Genomic DNA, 21348 nt, shown 5'->3' with positions numbered 1-21348 from the left:
GCCGTAACCCCGCTTGTGACGCAAACGACATCTCTTGTTACAAGGATTGGGATTTTGGCAACGACCCCTGGCAATATGAAGCCGGCCCCTCAATGTGCGGAACTGGCGGAGCTGCGGCAGGCGGAACTTACAGAAAGTCCGAGGCGATACGGCAGGCGGAGCTGATTAAGGCGCAAGACCCAGACCTCACCCTTTTCGCAGTTGGCTTCGGAGGGGTGAGCAACGAAACGCTGGAGGCCATTGCAACGTCGGGGAACAGCATCTTTGGCAGCACCATCCAAGACATCATCGCCAAGTTTGAGGAGAACGACCTCTGCACAAGGCTCTCTCCGTTGGCCCCGCCGAGCCCGCCATCTCCGCCGCCACCATCTCCACCGCCGCCCACACCGCCGCCGCCCACGCCGCCGCCGCCGCCGCCGCCGCCGCCGCCGCCGCCGCCGCCCTCCGCGTCGCCGTCGCCGCCGCCGCCGCCGCCGCCGCCGACGCCGCCGCTGCCCTCACCGCCGCCGCCCTCACCGCCGCCGTCTCCACCGCCGCCGCCGCCGCCTTCGACGCCGCCGCTACCACCCTCTCCGCCACCGCCTTCGCCACCGCCGCCGCCGCCGCCTCCAACGCCGCCTCCATCGCCGCCACCGTACCCTCCTCAGCCGCCGTTCCCACCGCTCGCCCCCGGGGAGAGCTACTGCGAGCCGGGCGACAACTCGACCAACTCGACGAACTCGACGGACCCGTGCATCCCGCCCCCTCCGCTGGCCTTCATCGTCCCGCCTGTCGTCGGCGCCGCCGCGCTGGGCCTGCTGCCGCTGCTCCTCCTCCCCTTCCTTGGCATGGCCGCGTTTGCCATGCGCCGCATCCTGCCCGCCAAGCCCACGCCGGTGGCTTCGATGGGGACGGAGAACGCAGCCATTCCGGACCCGTTTGGCGAGGACCTCGAGCGCGGCATCCACGCCGATGGGACCATCGTCGAGCCTCCTGATCCGCGCTTCGTCACGCCGCCCGGGTCGGCAGAGGTGGATCCGCAGGAGGCCTTCGACCCGCAGGAGCAGGCCGACATGGTCAGCCACATCAACAACGTGCTGCGCGACGCGCCAGTGCTCTCTGGCGGGCCGATGAATCCGCTGGGCAACGACGTGCTGCACAAGGTGGCCGACGGCGAGCTGCTCGGCAGCCTGCTCGCCACCTCCGACCCCGACGCCCTCGACCTGCGCGCGCTCAACACCGCGCCGCTCGACGGCAGCGACCTCTCGCCCGAGGCGCAGCTCGAGAACCACACTCTGCTCGTCAACGCCGCCGCCTCGGTCGGCGCGGCGGTGCCGATGATCCACGAGACACAGCTGCTCTACGCGCCGCAGCACAAGCAGGTGGCGCTGCAGCAGGCGTACAACATCATCAAGCACGGGCTGCTCTCCAAGATCAACGTGATGACGCAGCCGCATCTGGCGGCGCTGCTCGCGGACGGCGAGAAGCCGGGGCAGGTCCCGCCCGAGGCGCTGCTCTCGCGCTGGATCAACAAGCACGTAGACGACTACCTGCGGCAGCACCCGCAGGACCGGCGGCGGCTGCCGACGGAGGTTGCGGTCAGCGAGACGCTCGACGGCGACATCAGCACGCAGCTCGCGATGGCGCTGCACCAAGTGGCCAAGGAGCCGATGCTCTCCGTCGGCAACAGCATCCTCCCCACCGTGCCGATCGCGCCACAGGGGGTCGGCGGCGAGGCTCCTGCCGCGGGTGGGGCGTGGGGCTCCAGCGCGCTCGGCGGCAAGGGCTCGCTCCTGCGCTCGGCCGAGGACGGCGCTGCCGCCGCTTCCCGCGCGCCGCCTACCGCGCACGGCGGCACGGACGAGCTCAACACGAGCATTGACCACCGCACAAACGACCCGGCGCTCGCACGCTCCACGGCCGGCGCGCCGACAACGCCCTTTGTGCCGCAGCTCGCCGCCGCCCCTCCTGGCAGCACGACGCTGCCGATGCCGCTGCAGCAGACCATTCTGCCGACGTCAGTGCAGATGCCGCTTGCCGCGGTCAACGCCGGGGAGGGCCTGCCCGAGGCCTTCTGGCGCGCGGGCCCCGAGGCGCGCGCCAAGCAGGTCGTCGATCACGCCATCGCGGCGGCGGGACCCAAGATCTTTGCTGTCGCGCCGAGCGATTTGACGCAGCCGCGGCCCCGGATGCAGCAGTGCTTCGTGGCCTCGGTGGTGGACGCCTTTGGCGACGGCGGCGAGGAGGGCGAGCTCGACACGTACGAGGAGGAGACCAACGACGCGGCCGAAGGGCGCGTCTTCAAGAACTGGGCGGCGTCGCTCGGCCTCAAGCTCAACATGAAGGACCTGTACGCCGACTCGTGCACGGGCATCGTGCTGCTCAAGGTGATGGAGCGGCTGCAGCCGGGCTCCGTCGACTGGAGCAGGGTGAAGGGCTCGCCGAAGAATCGGTACGAGAAGGGAGACAACTGCGAGTACGCCCTCGGCGTCGCGCGCAAGCTCGGTTGCAAGGTGGTCGGCATCCAGGGCTCCGACATCGCCGAGGGCAACGAGAAGCTGCTCCTCGCCGTGTGGTGGCAGCTGATGCGCAAGGACCTGCTGCAGTTCCTCGACGAGCTCGACATGGACTCGGCGCACGTGCTCGCGTGGGCCAATGCCAGGGTGCTGTCGGCGGGCTGCGACGTCCAGCTCAGCAAGTTCGGCGACCCGGCCGTCAAGAGCGGCGTTTTCCTGCTCGAGCTGATGAGGGCGGTGGCGCCGCTCGCCATCCGCGAGGACCTCATCAAGCCGGGGATCACGGAGCTCGAGCGGCAGCTCAACGCCAAGCTCGCCATCTCGACGGCGCACAAGATGGGCGCACGCGTCTTCTGCGGCTGGCAGGATATCCTCGAGGCGCGGCCCAAGCTGGTGCTCTCGATGATCGCCGCCGTCATGTCTGTCGACATGCTCAAGACCAAGGCGACCAAGCAGGACGTGATGCGCGGCGTCGAGCGAGCGCAGGTGCTGCGCGAGTCGCTGCGCGCCTCGGGTCGCATGCCCTCGGCGCGGGGCAGCCCGCGGGGCGACAATGGCGAAAGCGCCAGCCCGGCTGGCAGCCCGCGTAGCGTCGCCGACGAGATCGACTCCCTGCGCGAGAGCATCCGCTTCGAGGTCGACCCGCCCTCGCAGGCCTGGAGCAGGGCCAAGGCGGTGGGGGCGACGGCCTCCAAGGCGGCCACGGTTGTCAAGGCGCTGCTCCCGGGGCCAAGGGGCAAGGCCGCTGCGCAGCAAGACGAAGTCTTTCAGCTCAAGCTCACGGACGGCGACTCGGCGCTGCCGCCCGCCCGGGCCGAGCCACCGGCACCGCCGCCCGGTACGCCGCCGACGCCGACGCCACGCGGTGGCGCGCCGGAGGCCACGCCGCGCCAGCCGGACCTCGCGGCATCCGCAGCGGCTGCGCTCGCGCCGAGGCCGCCGCAAGCCGCAGGCACGCCCCGCAGTCTCGCGCCTCCGCCGTCGGCCGCCGCTGACGAAGTGCCGCTGGCGGCCGTCCACCGCTTCTAGTGCGACGGCTCCCAACCTGCCCGCGCGCCCTACAGCTCGGGCGTGGCCCTGGCCGGCTTGCCACCCAGTGCGACCTATTGGCGGCCGAGCCACGGCTCCATCCATCATGTCGTCTCGCATTTTGTGCATAGCGAGACATGTACGTTCCCCTGGTTGGGCTCCGAGCCTCTTTGCCTTCAGCCTCCCCTTCAGCTTTACCCTCCTCAGTCTGTCGCCTTTCACAGTCTCTGTCTACCAGGTTGTCTACTGTGTCGTGTGGCTATCGTGTGGCTAGAGAGTACGTGTAGTAGCGAGCACACATCCCCACTCTGTCAATATATCATGTGGACATGTGCATGGAATTATGTGATGTGCCCACTCGCTTGCTTTTTTTCGCTCCAGCCCTCCGGGTCTTCACAGGGCGCTCCAAGGGGCTGTGATGTGCCCACCTGGCCTGCGCACCGCGCTCCACCGCTGCGGCGCGGGGTATTGGCTGGCCGCTATCCCGGTCGCGCTGGCTCGCGGCGTGTGCCCGGCCGGCCGTTGTGCGTGGGGCCGCACCGGAGTCCTCGTCCTGTCGCGCGTGTCCCCGCTTGTATCTCTCGGCGCCCGCGCGCGCGAACGAGGCCCAATATCCCCCCGTGGGGTGGGGGTGGGTGGGGGGGGGGGGGGGCTCTCCCCAGTACCCCCCACGCGGCCGTGTGGATCGTGCCTGCGCGGCGCTCTCGGCTCTGACCTCTCGGGGTGGACGGTGCGGGTGGTGTGCTCAGCTCCCCCCCATCGCCCAGCGCCCCAGTCACTTTAGAGCAAGCGCGGCCAAAGATGACGCCGTTTTGAACAAACACACGGAGCTTTAACAACAGCCCGTGGAGCCGGACTCGGTACACTAGAGCTGCTACCCACCTAAAGGGGCCCCCGTAGCCGTACGACTCGTCACATGACTCTCTTTCCATGCTTCACATGATCAGTCCACGGGCCAACCGCATCCCGTATCGTGGTGCCTCACTCGCGCTCTGCCCACGTTGCAGCCACATCATCCATGCCATGTCAGCTCAGCCACATCACCACCGGCTGCCCCACCGAGGCGCCGGGCATGGCTCACCTGTAATGGGTGGCGAGAGGCATGCGAGGGAGCTCAGAGCGCGAGCGCCGGGCAGGGCTCCTCTGACAGGGCGTGGTGAGAGGTATGCGTCAGAGCTCAGAGCGCGCGCGAGCAGTGAGGAGGGCGGGAGGGCGTTGCAATGCGGCTCACCGAGAAACCGCTCCCACTCGGAACGCCACGTAGTGGACCCGCCGCTCTGGATGCTGTCTGTCGAAGAGGCGGGCGACCGTGGCTGCTGCTGCTGCTGCTGCGGATTGGAGTCGACCGACGACGACAGCGATTCGGGGTTCTGCCTGGGAGCAGGGGCCAGGCCGTCAAGGTGCTTTCGATAGCGCGGCGGGCGGAGTGGCCGCGCTGCACCTTGGGGTGCGTCCGAAGGGCGCGGGCCCCTGGTGGGCCGTCGCGCCCAGGTAGCGCTCCCACGCGGAGGGGAGTGCCATGGACTCCTCCTTGCCGCTGTTTCGCTCCGAGGCCGCCGACATCCTTAGCGGGCCCTCCTACGCAGTGCCCGCTAGACGATACCTGGGGGGGGAGTTAGCGTATCGTCTCCCTTGATAAACGACGTAACCGTTTTTTGCCGCCGAGGGTCGGCCCGGTGCGGTAAGGACGAACCCAGAGATGGCGTCCCGGGAGCGTGATTTGTCCCTCTCCACAAACAACGCCTATCAAGGAGGCCGGGTCGCAGGGTGTGTCGATAAATCGTTGAGCGTGAATTCAAGCTTACTCACATAATCAAAAGAGGGATTTCTTCATAATCAAAGGCCGTTCGCCTTCCCCTGGGACGCGTGATGACTTCTCATTGTCGTCGCTGGGCGTTGACGTTCACAGTCTGTGCGTGAATCTTGGCGAGGGGGGGCCGAATCTATCTGAACAGCCGATATGCTGCTGCTCGCCTGGGGCTCGCCTGAGGCCCTCGCCATCCCGCACGCGCCACCCAGCGGCGCCGTGCGCACGCGCGTCACGCCACCGATCGTCGCCGTCGCCACCCTCGAGCGTGCGCCATTCGATGCTCGCAGCGTGACACAGTCCTTTGCGATGTGGGAGGCGACGGCGCCGCCAGATGGCTTCACATGGGGCTACGACACCCGCTACGCGGAGATGTACGAGCAGGAGGCCAACAAGCCTGTTGTCGGCGTGCCCAGCGTCGGCGTCAGCGTGTGGAGCTGGTTCGACTCTGGCGTTCGACTCTCGGCCGCAGAGGAGCCGGCGGCAGCTCTGGTGGCGAAGGAAGCGACCGCATCGGCACCTGCTGTCTCGGAGGGCACCATCACTCTCACGCCCGAGCAGGTCAAAGCATTCGGCGAGCCGGCCGTCCGTGCTCTCACCGACGCTGTGGCCGACGCACCTGCGGCCGAGGCCACAATCACGCTGACCGCCGAGCAGGTGAAAGCATTCGGTGAGCCGGCGGTGCGGACGCTCACCGACGCTGCCGACGGCGCGCCCGTTGACGACGCTACGCCTGCGGCCGAGGCCACCATCACGCTGACCGCCGAGCAGGTCAAGGCTTTCGGCGAGCCGGCAGTCCGTGCTCTCACCGACGCTGTGGCCGACGCGCCTGCAGCCGAGGCCACCGTCACGCTGACCGCCGAGCAGGTGAAAGCATTTGGTGAGCCGGCGGTGCGGACGCTCACCAACGCTGCTGACGGTGCGTCCGTTGCCGACGAGGCGACCATCACGCTGACGGCCGAGCAGGTCAAGGCGTTCGGCGGTTCGGCGGTGCGGACGCTGACGGCCGTCTAGGTTGGCCGATGGCAGCCCGGCTGCCGTTTTTTTTGCAGGATCGCTGCTGCCCTTTTACAGTTGATCCCCTAAGTTATGTATGTAAGATGTGAGGCCAAGATTTCGAGAGTACGGGGGCGCTTTCGTGTTTCTTGCAACCGCCGGGGCCAGGCCTCTCTGCGAGCGGGCGCTCTCCTCGTCCGCGTCCTCCTCGTCCGCGCGCGGTTCGCCTCAAGATATGCTCCTCCTGCTCCTGGCCACGTCCGGCCTCCTCCTCCCGGGCATCGGCGAGAAAGTCGTCACGCACGCCACCAGCGCGGCGGACGTGCGGTCCTGGGTCGAAGAACACTGCTCGGCGCCAGGTGTGGTTGGCTTCGACACCGAGACGCGGCCGAGCCACCGAAAGGGCCGACCCAACCCTCCAGCCGTCATCCAGCTTTCGACCATGCACGCATGCCTCGTGGCCCAAGTCTACCTCGCGCCGCGACACCGGCTCGGCAGACGAGGCGCGTGGGTCGAGTCGGCGCGGGAGGCGCGAGAGGGTGCCGACGGCGTGCGTCACGCGCTGACTGCCACGCTGGAGGACCGCTCGATCCTCAAGGCTGGCGTCGGGGTCGACAACGACGCAATCGACCTATGGCAGTTTTGGGGGCTGGAGGTGAACGGGCGGGTTGAGCTCGCCGGCGTGGCAGAGCGCTCGCGCAGCCTCGCACGCCTGCTCGCCACCACGACGGGGGTGGAGCTCAGCAAGCCAAAGGCGCTGCAGGCCTCCGACTGGGCGGCGCCTCTGGGCGAGAGGCAGGTGGCCTACGCCGCCGCCGACGCGTGGGCGGGCAGGGCGATCTACGAGCGGCTCTCCTCGCTCGACGCCTCCTCCTTTGGGCTGGACGCAGTGGCCGCGCTCCTCGACGCCGGCGAGCGAAGCTGCTGCGAGCTGTACGCGATGCGGCGAGCGCGGCAGGCAGCGCGCGCGGCGTTGGCCGACGTCGCAGCGCAGCTCGGCGAAGAGGGGCTGCCGCACCGCCTTGGCAGCGGCGAGGAGAGCCACGCCTCGGCGAAGAGGGTGATCACAGCACTGAGCGGGCATGCGCGGACGGTCGCGAGGAGCCTCGCGGACAGCAAGGACACGAGGCTGCCGGTGGACAGCGTGCTGGACGCAGCGCCAGAGATCGACGAAGTGAGTACGCTGGGTCGTGAGGATCGAAGTGGCGTCGTGCAAAGAAAGTAGGTACAATACCACGTATCTCGTTTTGTGCCAGCCGGCCCCGAGGCCCGACGCGAGCCAGCCACGAGGCCCCAGGCGATCGATTCGCGCTCCTCCTCTCACGGGTCTAACAGTTCACCTCAGAGCTCAGCGGTGAAAACAGACTACACACACGCATGTCCGCAATACACGGCGTTCCCGCTTCAATAGCACTTTGCCTTGTGTGTTTTCGCTAGTCTCCCTTGCTCGGCGCGGCGCAGAGCAGCTGCAGCGACTTGACGGCCAGCCCCACGCGCTCGAGGAGCTCGGCGAGCTTCTGCTCGCCCGTCGCGCCCGCCTGCCTGCCTCCCGGCCCTGCCGCCGCCGCCTCGCCGTGGGCGCCTCGCCGCCGCGCGAGCTCGACGCGAGCGCCGGCGCCAAACTCCTGCACCGCCGCCCACAGCGGCGAGCCTGCCGGGGAGAGCAGCAGCAACTGCGGCGGCAGCGCGCCAGCAGCGGTGCGGCGCAGCGTCTCGAGCAGCTCGAGCACGCAGAGCGCGCGCTCCGACCGGGCGCGCAAGTGCTCGTCCGTGTCGGCTGTGCCGCCGTCCGCCTCGGCGGGCAGCGGGGCGGCGGCGGAGCAAGCCGCCTGCAGCGCCACGAGCGCCTCCGCCTCGACCTCTGCGTCCCCCTTGAGCGGCGGCTGCCTCCGCTCGACAGCGAGGCTCCACAGCCAGGTCAGCCGCTCGGCGCCGCGCGAGGAGAGGTGCGCCTGCCGGGCGGACAGGGTGGCGTGCGAGGGCGGGGACGTGAGGGCGGCGAGAAGGGGGCGGCGTGTGGGGGCGGAGATGCAAGCGTCGTGTGCGGGTGGGCTAGAGAGGCGCGTGCCGCCCTGGCGGCCGGGGCCGAGGGCGGGCGGCACCGAGCTGCGGATGGCGGCGAGGAGCGCCGGCACCTGGCACGGAGGATGGGTAGTAGGCGGCAAGGGAGGGAGGGGCGGAGGAGGGAGCGGGCGGGCAGCGGGGCAGGGGCACGGGGCAGGGGCTCGAGTCGGCTCTGCCTCACCCGCGAGCAAAAGGAGAGGACCGTGCGGTGGCGGCAGCAAGCGCGCAGCAGCCACGACCACTCGGCCGATGCGTCGGCGTCGCCACGCTGCGGACGAGAGGGCGAGAGGGATGGCGCGGGGTGGGGGGGGCGACGAGGCGGAGGAGGCATCCAGTGGCAGCTGCGCGAGGCGGCAGTGACGCCCCTGCCCTGTCTGGGGGGTGAGGGGGATGGCACCACTCACTTCGCCAGCGCCGATCCGCCGCTGCAGCAGCAGCTGCGGCACGCCGCTCGCTAGCAGCGCCTGGCGGCCGTCGGGGGGCACACCGGTCGGAGGGGAGAAGGGGGAGCCGACGGGGCGGAGACGACGCGGTGGACGGCGCGGTGTGCCGGGCGGGGGGGGGGGGGGGGGGGGTCCCCCCCCTTCGGAGGGCTCCGTGTTCCGCGGGCTTAAAGGGCCCCCCAAGCCCGGGGCCGCGCCGCGCGCCTCTGCGGCGCGCGCGGCGTGCTGCGGCGGCGGGTCGACGTAGCACGACGCGAGAGAGAGCAGGAGAGCTGTCGGGTTCGCGGGCGGCGCGGCGGCGGCGGCGGGGGAGCTGAGCTCGGCGAGCAACGGTGGCAGCTCTGTCTTGACCGCCGCCTCGAGGGCTAGCCAAGCGCGGGCGGGAGGGGGAGGGAGGCCGTCGGGGAGGAGGGAGGCGAGGAAGCGGCGCCGCCAGCCGCGGGCGCCGTCGAGGGCGGCGAGGAAGCGCGGCAGCTGCTCGACCGCCTCGTCGGGCGCCGCGCGCACCCGCTCGCGCGCCAACGAGAGGAGCGGCCAAGCGAGCCGCTCGGCCGCAGCCGCGTCGAGCGAGCCCGCGGCGGCGGCGGCGGCGGCGGCGCGGACGGCGGCGACCGTCGCGGCGAGGGTGCGCGCGTGCAGCGGCGCATCGCGCGGCAGCGGCGCGAGCGGCGCGTAGCCGAGCGAACCGACGAGCCCCTCGAGGCGGGCCTGCGAGACGTGTCCGTGCACGTGGACATGACATGCGGCGGCGGCGGTTGCGGCGGCGGCGGAGGTGTTGGTGTCGGTGGTGGACGGTGTGACTGTGTCGTCGCGGACAGGAGGAGGGGGCGGCGGTGGTGGTGGAAGTGCTGCTGCTGGGGAGGCGGTGGCGGTGTTTGAGGCGGTGGAGTCGCCGCGGCGAAGGCATCTCAGCGCTTGCACGCCTGAAGGGGCGCCGGCGCGAGGTCCGCGTGTGGCCGCGAGGCGAGGAGGAGCGGCGCGCAGGCGGCGTCGGGCCCCGCCTACGGCAGAGGAGCGAGGCGCGGTCAGGGTGGGCGTGGGAGGGAGAGGGAGTGAGCGCCCGCCATTCCGTCTGCCGTCTGCAGAGGCTGCAAGGGCTCGTACGGCACGTCGTCGTCGTCTGGATCAGCCGCCCACACCTGCAGCGCGACGCGGGCGGGTGGCAGCGCGCGGCGGACGGATCGAGCGGATGTGGGCCACTCGCTCCTCTCTGCCCGCAGCTCACCTCGCCGTCGGCCGGCCCGCTCTGGACTCCGCTCTGGTCATCCTCGCCGCCGACCGCGGAGGCTGCGATCGCTGCCGCCGCAGCCTCGACGTCGGAGCCGTCATCAGCGCATGCCGGCTCGGCGCGGCGAGGCTCGTACCTACAGACACCGAGCCCGGCCGATCGAGGAAGAGGGAGGCGGAGAGACACGCCTCTGTCGGTGGCGGGAGAGAGCACCGTCGAAGGGTCTGCTCGGCAACGGCGAGGCGGCCCTCGGCGTACGCGGCGACTGCCGCGGCGGCGCGCTCGACGCAGCCGACGGCGTACACCTCGGCGTACGACGACGGCGGTGCGGGCAGCGGGCAGAGCCCGACGAGCTCGCCCTGCGGAGCGGCTGGCGGCCGCGGCGGCTGCGTCGCCGCCCACTCGAGGCTGGCCACGAGGGCGGCGGTGGGCGGGAAGTGGGAGGTGGAGGCGGACAGGGCGTCGCGCAGCGCGGCGAGCGACGGCGCGTCGACTTGGGGAAAGTCGGTGTTGAGCAGGTCGTAGGCACGCTGCGCCGCCGCGAGCGAGTCGGGTGATGCGCTGGGCATGGCGCCTGCGGTGGACGGAGGGGGAGGCTGTGAGTGCCGGTGCCGACGGGTCGTTGGTTGTGCACTCAGGGAGAGACACGGGCGCGGCTAGCCGGCGATGCCTCGAATTCTGGCGCGCGCCGCTGCAGGGCGGGTGTTCGGCTGAGGGGACCTTGGCCGCGGCACGAAATTACCACAGGGCGCACAATCAAACACAAATCAACCATGGTCAAGGGTGGTCGCGGTGGCTCCAAGAAGAAGGCGACGTCTCGCTCGGCGAAGGCGGGCCTCCAGTTCCCGGTCGGGCGCGTGCACCGGCACATCAAGCTCGGCCGCTACGCCTCGCGCATCGGCGCGGGCGCGCCGGTCTACCTGGCCGCCGTCCTCGAGTACATGGCGGCCGAGGTGCTCGAGCTCGCGGGCAACGCCGCGCGCGACAACAAGAAGTCGCGCATCATCCCCCGGCACATCACCCTCGCGGTGCGCAACGACGAGGAGCTCAACAAGTTCCTCGGCGGCGTGACCGTCGCGCAGGGCGGCGTCCTCCCCAACATCCACTCGGTGCTCCTGCCGAAGAAGTCGAAAAAGGAGTAGTTTCTTTTCCCTTCAACCAACCCCGGTGTTTCTAAACACCACCCTTCTCTCGAGGCCTTCCCCCCTCCCCTCACCCTATCACCTCGTGGGGTCCACGAAAGCTCGTGGCACGTGGGGTCCACGAAAGCACCGCTTGGCGGTGTCCTATCTGAAAAGGACAGGTTCATGAAGGGCGCCACGCGCCCCCGCTCGCAGGCCCAGTCGTACCTCCCGCACTCCACTTGCCCTTCGCAACTTCCCCGTGCCCGGTGGTTTTTCCATGTATGTGGCTCTTGCGTACATTCCCGGAGGAAGACATATTTCTAGAGCGTCCGAGTTGTGACACCACAACAGCAAAGCGCGTGCCGCCCAGCGAAAGCAGTCAGAGACTATGACGTGCCAAACTTGCACAACGGGAGTTGGGGAGCCGTGACGTGCCACTAACCCACTATTTGGGCATGGGAATCCGGGGACATGGGAATACGGCGGACTATTTATCACTCTGGAATGGGGAAGGAAGAATAATAGGTGAAGCTTCTCGATACAGGTCAGGCTACTGGTCCTCGTGAGCGTCCTCGCGTCTGGCCGAAGGCTCATCCAGCCAGCGCCCGCCGCCCCCGCGCCCGCCGCCCCCGCGCCCGCCGCCCCCGCGCCCGCCAGCTGTTCCAAGGCCCGACAGAAATGTACTGTCAAAACTTTGTTCAAACAAAAGTCCTGGCCCGCGGCCCCCACACCCACAATGACTATCAATCCAGGCTGCGGGTGAAGGGCAAAACCGCGCCGCTGCAGAACGGTTTTTGCAAAACCGCGCCGCAGCGGTACGAAACTGCGCAGATGCAGTCCAGGGGTGGTAAGGACACTATGTGTGTGTGTGTGTGGCCGTAGACTAGACGGCTGCGCGGTCGTCGGTCTTCAACAGCCCCCCATCCTCGCATCGGGTAGCGAGGCTGAGGATCTGAAGAAGCTAGACGACTCCTACATCTCCTACTATCGCGCGCACAATTGCGCAGCCTCCTCATGAATTTTGATTACTAGTTTCGCGCCGCCGCCTGCCCCCCCCAAATGGCGACTGGCACCAAACCTCCGTCTTGGCGGGGCTCCGAGCCTTTCGCCTCCACCCCAGGTCGTAACCAGGGCGAACACAGCGGCGAACACAGCGGCTACACCGACGAGGACACAGAAAGCTAGTAGGATCCAGCGTCGACGGCGGGTGAGCCGAAGATGAATCTGAGGCGCGGCCTTCTCTTTCCGGCCTCGACATCAGTTGCAGTTGCTGACAGCTGCAGCTCCTTCCCTTCCTTGATGGCAACGTCGGCCGATTTTTTGTTTTTTTATTTTGTATACTTGGCTATCGCACTGTTGACAGAGGCCTCAACCCTCAACCAAGTGGTTGACAGACCCCTTCAACCCCTCAACCACGCGGAATGGCTGTCCACACACACAAAAACCAAACACACACCCGCGCAAAGCCAAAGGTCTGAACACATTCTCTGTGAACCATTCATGTCGTCTTCTTTAGACGCCTGGATGCTGCATTTGACGCGCCGTTTTTACGAGCGGTACTTTCGTTTACCCACACTAAGGGAGATCGCGTTCTTCGTGATCGCCGTCACGTCGCCGCCGGCCGCAGTGATTGCGAACGTGACCGCACTGCGCAGCTCTCGCACGAGCTCGATGGTCATGCCTTCACGCCGGAACTCGTTGAAGTAACCGCCCATGGGAAAGGTAGTCTCGCCCGGCACGCCCACCGCCGCCTTGCGCCCGATCGCGTTGAAGAAACGAGCAACGTCCGTGCCCGTCATGTGGGACCGCCTCTCCTCATCAAACACGCTCACCCGAGCGCCCGTGTGCACGACGTAGTACGACTCCATCACCCCGAGCATGGACTCCTCCTTTCGCAGGTAAGAAGCCGCCCCCGTGTACTGCTCGAGCTGCTGCGTCTCCCAGTGCACGAGCACGTCCACTCGCGCCCGCTCGAACACTCCCTGCGCGGCTCGCGGCACCAGCGACGTACCAGCACCGAGGGCGTTCAGCGATCTGCCAGCGTACTCCTTCGCACGTTGCCCGCGGCGTGCCGCCTCGCGCCCTTCACTGTCCGCATCTCGGAGCTGCTCCTTCTCGCCACCACAGTTCCAGCAACTCGTCGCCCGTGCATCGTTCCGCGTCTCGCGCCGGCAGTAGATGCACTGCCAGTGGGTGAGGCGCCGATCCATCCGCCTCGACTTGCTTGCTCGCGTCGGCCCGACGTCGACCCTGCGCTTGTCTTGTGTGATCGCGCCATCCGCAGGTTGTGTCCCGCCGCCGAACTCCCTGCCTATCCCGTGGAGCTGCCAGCCGATCGGCTGCAACGGCCCGGTGTACATCACCACGTCGCCGACCGGCGCGGACAGCGGCTGCAGTATCACCACCGGCGTGATCGTTCCTCGCGAAGTCGTCAACAGCCGAGGTCTCGCGAGCCACTCGTCGGTTCCCTGCGGGAGCCGCTCCTCGATTCGTTGCGTCTCCGCTCGGTCGTCCATCGCCGCCAGCCGCCTCGGGTAGCGTTCGGTCGCCAGCTCTCCAGCTCGTCGTTTGGTCACCGAGGAGTCGGAGCGAAAGCACGCCTGAAACTCCAGGACCCTGGGACGCATCCCTCCTTGTCCCACTTATCGAATTTGTGCAGGCGAGAGTACTCGTCCGAATTCCGGCGTTTTTCATAATCTCATCCTACTACGCTACTAGTACCGCACACAACTCACATGTACATGTACCAGCCGCAACACATGTACCGCGTGCGACTCATATGTACCGCAGGCGAGACTCATGTACCGCGAACAACTCATATGTACCAGGTGCAACTCACTCATGTACTGCGCGCGACTCACTCACATGTACCGCAGCCGTGCATGAACCTCTGCGTCATCCTGGTCAATATGGACTAGCATCATGCTCTGGGGTCATATGAGCCACATACACAGCATCAAATGCGCCATACAAGACCAGAAAGAGAGCTTTTCCAGGTAAACGAGGCTCTCCGGTATCTTGATGAAAAAACTTGGTCGCGACCCGAGAAACGACCTTCCGAGCGCCTCCGGCAGCATGGTGGCGGACGTGCTGACCCTGCTCACGGTGATCATCACCGACGGCGCTCTGCTGCTGGCACAAGGTCGGCGCGATGGCTAGGCCCACCCTCGAAAAGGTGCGGCATCTTCTCCCCGCCCGCCCGCCACCAGTCCACCGTTGTGCGTTTGGGCGATTGGGGCTGGACGCCGAGCCGCTCACCCGCTAGCGCCTCCACCTTGGCCTCTCTCTCTCACCGTCCCGCCCATCTATCCTCGCAGGTGCTATCAACGGTCGAGAACTGGCCATTGACTCCATCATATGGTGACGCTCGGCACTCTTCACCGTGCGGCCAGGACATGATCCTGGAGGCCTCGGGAGTGAACGAGGAGCATTCCGAGGACTGCTACCGTCACCGGCACCGGTGAGCCGCCAGCCCGTTGCCCTCCGTAGCCAGCTTCAGGGATCCCGCAACCTCTGCACACTCCCAGACCCTTCCTTTATAGAACGCTACACCTCGCCAGACCTCCTCTCGCACGCCTCTGAGAGCGCTGTCGACTGATCCCTCCACAGATCGCTCTCGGTCGCCAACGACGCGGTCTTCTCGCCCGAGACCGCGCAGACCTCTCCAATCATCACCACCACCGAGGTCGCGGTCAAAGATGCGGCTCTCGGCGGCGCTGGAGGCGCACAGCGCGGTTCGATTCACGAGCATCGCCGCGCGCTCTGCCGCGGCAGCCGCCGCTCGCAGTACCAACCGCCGCTGGGCCCCAGAGGCAGCCTCCAGAATGTTCCGTTGGGTAAAATCGATCGGTCCGGTCAACAATTGGGCAACACCCCCCATGATTGGTCCTTGATTTTCGAAACCGAGCGGCTTCGAGCAAGACGTTCTCGGTGACTCGGCTGTCAGGAAGGCGCCACAGGAGATCCTTGCGGAAGTGGCGCACCAAACTGCGCATGCGGTGCTCCGCTTCTGGCGAGACTGCTGTCGACAGGTTCCGGAGCGCGCTTGCAGCATCACGACGAATCTCTGCTTCGCTGATAGTGGCCACCATCAACTCATATGGCACAAAGCACTGGAAGGGCAAGCCCACGCTCCACATGTGATCTGAGATCAGCAGCGGAATCGCGCCGTAGTGAAGGGCGTCGTACAGACGCGGCGAGGTCGGGACGTCTCCACGCACGCAGAGGACGAAACGCACACGAGGTAGCACTGCCGCCACGCTGTACTGTCCATAGCAGGCTACGCCTGCCCCACCTGCTTCGAGATCTTGCGCAGTGCATGGCGGAATGCACGACGAGGCCTCGCTACGATTTTCTGGTGCTCTACTCCAAGACCAATGCATCTTCGGGGCGATCGCGCTGTTGTTGACGAGCGGGTGATCGCACCGTCGTACAGCGGGCCATGGACTGCTCGGAGACCTCATTGTCGACACGCCCAGTGGCTGGCCACCATTGTCCGTCTCCACCAGCAGTGTGCGCTCAAAGGCGGTACGATTTCGTAACCACTGCTGCATGAGTTCCCATCGCATGTAGTAACCCTTGTGCCGCCTACCTGGTCCCACTCTGGTAGTAGTCTGACCGCCAAAGAAGAAGTCGAGGCTGCGATGTGCTGTGGATGAATGGTGAGTGCCACCTGAACTACCTCTTGCCTCAGCAATCACAGGGCCGCTCTCAATATACGGCGCGGGAATAAGGTAGTCGTCCACGTCCCGCTGGCGAGGATCGCGTGCACTCGTCGCAGTCAGCCGCGGCTCAAAGGCCTTCGTCTCAATGAAGAAACGCGTTAACGGCCGAGGGCTGAGTTCACCAGTAATGTGGGATTGATTGCCCCCTGGGTAGAGCGACCACGGGAACGCAGTCCACGCCATCGACACCACAATGTGATCGTGAGAGCGCTCGTTCCACAGTGCGGTTCGACGCACTCTCTCAGCGATGTGCAGGTAAGGCGTCAGTCCTGGGCAGTACAGATGCGCGGTCATACCTGGGCGATTATCTTCAAAGGAGGTGTGGCGCGCTACGGTAAGAGGGAGGGGACGCGCGCCACTCGTACTCGTACTCGTGCGGCGTGCTGCGATGAAAAGCATTTCGTTGCGCACACCCGCACACTCAGCACGTTCTGCTTCTGGCGAGCAAGTCGGTACACGGTAGTATGGTACGCGTGTCGTATTTTCTTTGAAACTTGGTCCTCCCGGATCGCCCTTTTGGCTTTACCCCTCCCTGCGTGCTGCGTGCTGCGAGCGAAACTCCCGCCCGCCGCCATCGGGCCAAAGAAACGAACTATCGGTATCGCCCGGCCCCGGGACCCGGGTGCCGTGAGCCTTTTTGCTCTGTGTTCTTTTTATGCCCCCTTGACCTCTAGGATCGCTCACCCAGCCCCCCTGATCAATCTCTTAAGATGGGGAGCGCTGCTTTGAAGATTGAGCCTACCCCGACTACTACCCGACTACACCCCCCCACCCCGTGACCCTCCCGAGCCCCAAGTTGGGCCTGTAAGCTGTAAGGGCTAAGGTCAGCATGAAGGTCAGAAGTTACCGTAAAGGGTGACGTGACTTTTCACTTTATAGGGCGCGGCGACAACCGACATCATTCATCAGTCATCACAAGTGGGGTCCTATATTGCCCAGTCTTCAGGGACATGTCTACGCCATGTCCCTGACACCGCTATCGGCGCGATTGAGACGAGATATATAGGGCGTGAGCGATCCTCCACGGACCTCTTCACGGTCGCGATACACACCGGTCTTCTCGACATGCTAACCATTCGCATGCACGTATCCATCACATGTACATGTAGGTCATGCACGTGCCACTGTCAGGGTGCCTATCGAATATATACCTGAAGCGCTACGTCCTCGGCAGCCTCTGCGTCGGCCGCCTCCCTTAGCGCTTCACTCCTCGGCTGCGTGTGCGAACTCCTGGTCGTATACGTCGGGCACGATCTTGAGAGCGAAGAGGAGGACGAAGAGAAGTAGGACCAACCAGAGCAGCCGGTTGGCCACCTGCGGCTTTTGGCATACGAAAGCGCACAGCGCGCGCAGCGACGGCTTGTCGTCCCCACCCTGCAAGTGGGGAGTGGCAATGCGTGAACAGCTGGGTGTGAACAGCTGGGTGTGAACAGCTGGGAGAGCAGCTTCGAGGGAGAGCAGGGCGAGGGCGAGGGCCCGGATTCCGGATTGGTTGGCGAGCGCGGTGGGCTGGCTCACAAGGTGGGGGAGGCGCGCCGTGAGCAAGCTTAAGGGGATTGCTGGGTGCAGCGAGCCATACTCGTCGACCAGCCTGGAGCCTGCACCCTCCTCCACCAGCCGGCTGTACCCTGCCCCGCTGTCACCTGGAGGGTGAGGACGAGGGCGATGACGGGGTTGGGGTGTTGCGGGTTAGAGTGAGGAGGGTAAGGGAGTGGGCCTGTCGGACCTTAAGTAAGAGTAGAGGCTAGAGCCCTGGGTGGAGTACTCGTGGTGGAGAGAGCGCAGAGTGCTGCCTGTGGGCGCGCTTTAAACGTACATCCAGTATGCACAAACAGCAAACCACTCCATCCCGCCGGAGCGCGGAGGCCGGTCACCTAGGACTAAAAAGCCAGAAAAAGCCGCGTAGCGGGCGCGGAGCCGGAGCCCGGAGGCCCCCCCCCCCCCCACCGGGCCCAACGCGCCGTCGTTCCGCCAGACAGGCCCGTAGTACTTCGTTTACGTTTTAGCTCTCGTGTACGCACACGAGGTCAGTTCGGGGCACTATCGAGCGAGTGACGGATAAAGTCGTGTGAAAGAGCTGTGAAAGCGAAAGTATCGAAATTAATTGCCCGCCGCAGGCGAAGAAAATTTTCAGGGTTTTTTGGTCCCCTACGCCGAAGAAATCGAAGATTTCGGCGGGCGCCCGACGCCGCGGTATGGATGGAGCACGCGCGCTGCCCGGCATGCCTGCAGCATCCAAACGAGACGCACGGCGTCGCTCAGCCGTGTCCACGCGGCTTCGCTCCTGTCCTAACCGGCGCCATCTGGGCGGCTGCTGCGGAGCTGCTGCCGGCGGTGCGGCAACTGGCCGACAGATACAACGCTCAGGGCACCCGCCGGCGATTCACTGGAAAGGAACGAAGGCGCCGCTGTCGGCGATTCACCGCCGTTCGTTCCCGTCTCTCAAGCTGGCTACACCGTCCATGGACGAGGGAGACGTCGCCTCCTCTTTCGTCCCGGGCACTGTTCGCGCCGGAAGGCACTGTACACTGCGAAGTACATAACCTTCATCCCTCCTACCGCCGGCCGGGAGTGCAGCCTTCGCCATCGCTGAGTGAGGTTATCCTCGACTTTGGCACCTGCGAAGTAATGAACAACATGCAGTACGTCATATGCAATGGCGCTATGACAGCCCTGCGATGGGCGTCCTCGACGCAGACGAGGCGGAGCTCATCTGCACGGCGCAGATCGCCGACTTTCTCTCTCTCCCTGCGCGAGTGGTTGCGCCACCGTGGATGAGGCATATGGGCTGGGCAGGGGAGTTGGTAGAGGAGGTCGACTGAGGGCGCGAGGCCGCCAATCGTCACAGTCTGCTGCTGACTGTCGGTCGCTGACTGGTTGCGCATTGCGCTGGCCGCGCAGCGGCCTTTAGAAAATTTTGGCCGCAGGCCTAGGTTTTGAAAGATCAAGAGAATAAGCGCCGGTGAGGCTTTGAGAAGCTGCCGCTTGCGGCTTCCTAAGTCAACTTTTCGAGAGGAACGTTTTGGCTGAGCTATAACGGCTCCAAAGTCGCGCGATCATCGAGTTTTGAGTCAATAATTATGAAAGGAAAGGGCTGGCGAGAATTATAGCTCAGCCAATCGATTCAGCGTGCTCTGAAACGCCCAAAACCGTCGAGTTTTTCGCCGTGGTCCAAATAGAGAGCTTAATATTTTGATTTTCTTGGCCACGGCCACGATTACCCGTCACTCGCTCTATCACAAGAGAACACCCACGAAATGTAAATTTGACCCGGAGCCGGACTCTCTCTCGTTGACCTCAAGGTAAGTTGTTCTCGCTGGCCCGTGTGCAGCGCCGTCATGGAGCCCGAGCCGCTTCCACAGAGCTCACTCGCTCCGCCCGCCTGGCGAACGCCGCCGCGACCCGGTCCTTGGTCGTCGCCGCACCAGCAGCCTCGCCGGCCGCCGTCGTCTCGCTGGCGTGCTCGCTGGCTCGGCTCGTCTCGGCCGCCATCGCTAGCATCGCCGCGCGGGCGGCCAGCCGCTCCGCGTCCGCCTGGGCCTCCTGCTCGAGCAGCCGCTCGAGCCGACGCTCCCCAAAGGACGGGTTTGCAGCGTCGTACAGCAAAGCGGCGATGGGGATCAGCAGGAGCGAGTACCTAACGCGGCGGACAACGTGTCAAGGCGGCGGGCTCGCGCAGCACTCGCGGCGCCTCTTGGCGCGGGCGGCACCAGAATCCCGTCGGAGCGAAGGGCGGACCTCGAGCGAAGCTCCACGGCGGGTACCGCGCGTAGTGGTACCACGGAATCCCTTGAAAGGGGTCGATGGCGATGAAGGCACGGCTTCTCGGCGTCTTTTTGCGCAGTGTCTCGAAGGCCTGGCCAAGCCGCTTGAACTCGGCCTCGGCCCTCGCCTTCTCCGCCGCACCCGCATGCCGATCCGGGTGGCAGTTGTGCGCCAGCGTCTTGTACCGCTCTTTGATCTCGTCGAGCGACGGCTCCGAGGATTTACTTGGGTCGATCCCGAGTGCGCGGAAGGCCAGCTCGCGCTCCTGCGCCCTGATGAAGAGCGGACTGTGCCACTGCTTGCGCCAGGACATGTGCGAAAGGGTGAGATGGGAAAGCTCGAGCAGAGCGTTCCCGAGCTGCTTTTGTTCGCTGGTGAGCGAGCGAAGCGACGGCGAATTTTTTCTTTTTGAGCTTAGCCTTCGATGTTATGAACAAACGCAAGGCGGACATGGCATATCGCTCTCGGGCTCACAGACATCCCTCACACCCGCCGCACACCCGCCGCCCCCGCGCGCGCCCCACCCCGGCCGGGAGAAAGGGGAGTGACAGTTTGGGACTCGCAAGCCCGAGTATGTTGAGTCCTGGCTCAACAACGCAGATAACAAGAGGGGGTGGTCCGGCTCACAGGTCCGGCTCACGCGCCTCGAGCTCGCCATCTACCGCACTGAACACTTCCGCCCCCTCGCTCCCAACCCACCCACCTCGCCGACCGCAGAACCGCGCGATCTCGGGCGATCTCGGGCCGCGCCGCGCGATCTCGGGCGATCTCGCGCTATCTCGGAGCTCCACGCCACGCCGCCCCCCCCCCCCACCCCCCACCCCACCTCACCCACCGCCGCGCCGCGCCATCTCGGGCGATCTCGGAGCGTCGCTCGCGCGGCGTCACACCTGCTCAAAAAAAAGGAAGGGCCTGGTTGGAGCCACGGGGCTCACGAGGACGTGCTCGCTCGGTTCTCGCCGCCTCGCCCTGCGCCACTTGGGCCGGTGAGGCGGCGCCCCGCGCGGCGCGTCCCTCGCCCCGTCACGCCGACCCCTGCGCGCACCGCTCATCTTCAGCCCTCTCGGGGTTACTCTTGCGCTCACGCAGGGGAACCCGGCGGTACTCCCTTCCCCCCACCTCCGACGGGTTAGGTCGGTTCTGCGCCCCTTTGGCGCCTGTGCATGTCCCGCGTGCCCGCCTGCCAGGGCTGATGCCAAGGCCAAATCAACAACATGCCCGGCTGATGCCAGGGCCAAACCCACTGCCCGGCTGGTGCCAAGGCTCAATGACTCTCCTCTCCGTCTCTCCCCTCCCCTACTCAGACAGGACTGATCCGCACGACACACGACACACTCTCTCCTACTATCCGACAGACGCTGTTTGACCGACACGGGACGCTCTGACACGCACTACTGAGACGACTACCTCTACTCCCTACCGCTACTACTCGACTGGCGGCGCTCGCGGCGCCACGCCGCCCATCCTCGGCCACGCGTTGCGCTGGGTGATCTCCCAGTTGCGCCTCGCAATGATGGCCGAGTGCTGCTGCAGGAGGCGCTTGCGCTCGTTGCGCACTCGCCACTTCTCGCCGTCGGAGCGCGCCAGGGCGACCTTGGCGGCGAAGCCGGTGGTGAACCACTCCGCCGCCTCGCGGCCAATGCCGCCGCGTGTGCTCGCCGCCCACGTCATGA

At 66.2% G+C, this 21348-nt stretch overlaps 4 protein-coding genes across 4 annotated transcripts; 3 read left to right on the top strand and 1 right to left on the bottom strand.

Moving 5' to 3' along the window:
- Nucleotides 1–1052: 1052 nt before the first annotated feature.
- EMIHUDRAFT_67717 (hypothetical protein) lies at nt 1053–2912 on the top strand (the record flags this gene model as incomplete). The annotated part of the gene is made up of 2 exons (XM_005762624.1): nt 1053–1682; nt 2073–2912. Coding segments are annotated over 2 exons (1470 nt in total), but the record flags the coding sequence as incomplete, so codon positions are not given.
- A 2572-nt stretch (nt 2913–5484) lies between these two features.
- Nucleotides 5485–7552, top strand: EMIHUDRAFT_105320 (hypothetical protein; the record flags this gene model as incomplete). Its single annotated transcript, XM_005762623.1, has 2 exons — nt 5485–6321; nt 6761–7552. 2 exons carry the CDS (start codon nt 5485–5487, stop codon nt 7550–7552), a joined length of 1629 nt encoding a protein of 542 aa, XP_005762680.1.
- A 3280-nt stretch (nt 7553–10832) lies between these two features.
- Nucleotides 10833–11515, top strand: EMIHUDRAFT_358281 (putative histone H2A; the record flags this gene model as incomplete). The annotated part of the gene is made up of 1 exon (XM_005762622.1): nt 10833–11515. One exon carries the CDS (start codon nt 10836–10838, stop codon nt 11202–11204), a length of 369 nt encoding a protein of 122 aa, XP_005762679.1. The 3' UTR covers nt 11205–11515.
- Nucleotides 11516–19246: 7731 nt separating this feature from the next.
- On the bottom strand, nt 19247–19988 carry EMIHUDRAFT_215932 (Hypothetical protein; the record flags this gene model as incomplete). The annotated part of the gene is made up of 2 exons (XM_005762621.1): nt 19247–19547; nt 19621–19988. The coding sequence occupies 2 exons, from the start codon at nt 19986–19988 to the stop codon at nt 19247–19249; spliced, it is 669 nt and encodes a 222-aa protein (XP_005762678.1).
- Nucleotides 19989–21348: the final 1360 nt, after the last annotated feature.

Source organism: Emiliania huxleyi (assembly GCF_000372725.1).
Source record: "Emiliania huxleyi CCMP1516 unplaced genomic scaffold EMIHUscaffold_67, whole genome shotgun sequence".
NCBI classification, from domain to species: Eukaryota; Haptophyta; order Isochrysidales; family Noelaerhabdaceae; genus Emiliania; species Emiliania huxleyi.
Note: the sequence above shows the minus strand (reverse complement) of the source record. Positions and strands in the feature narration are given on the sequence as shown.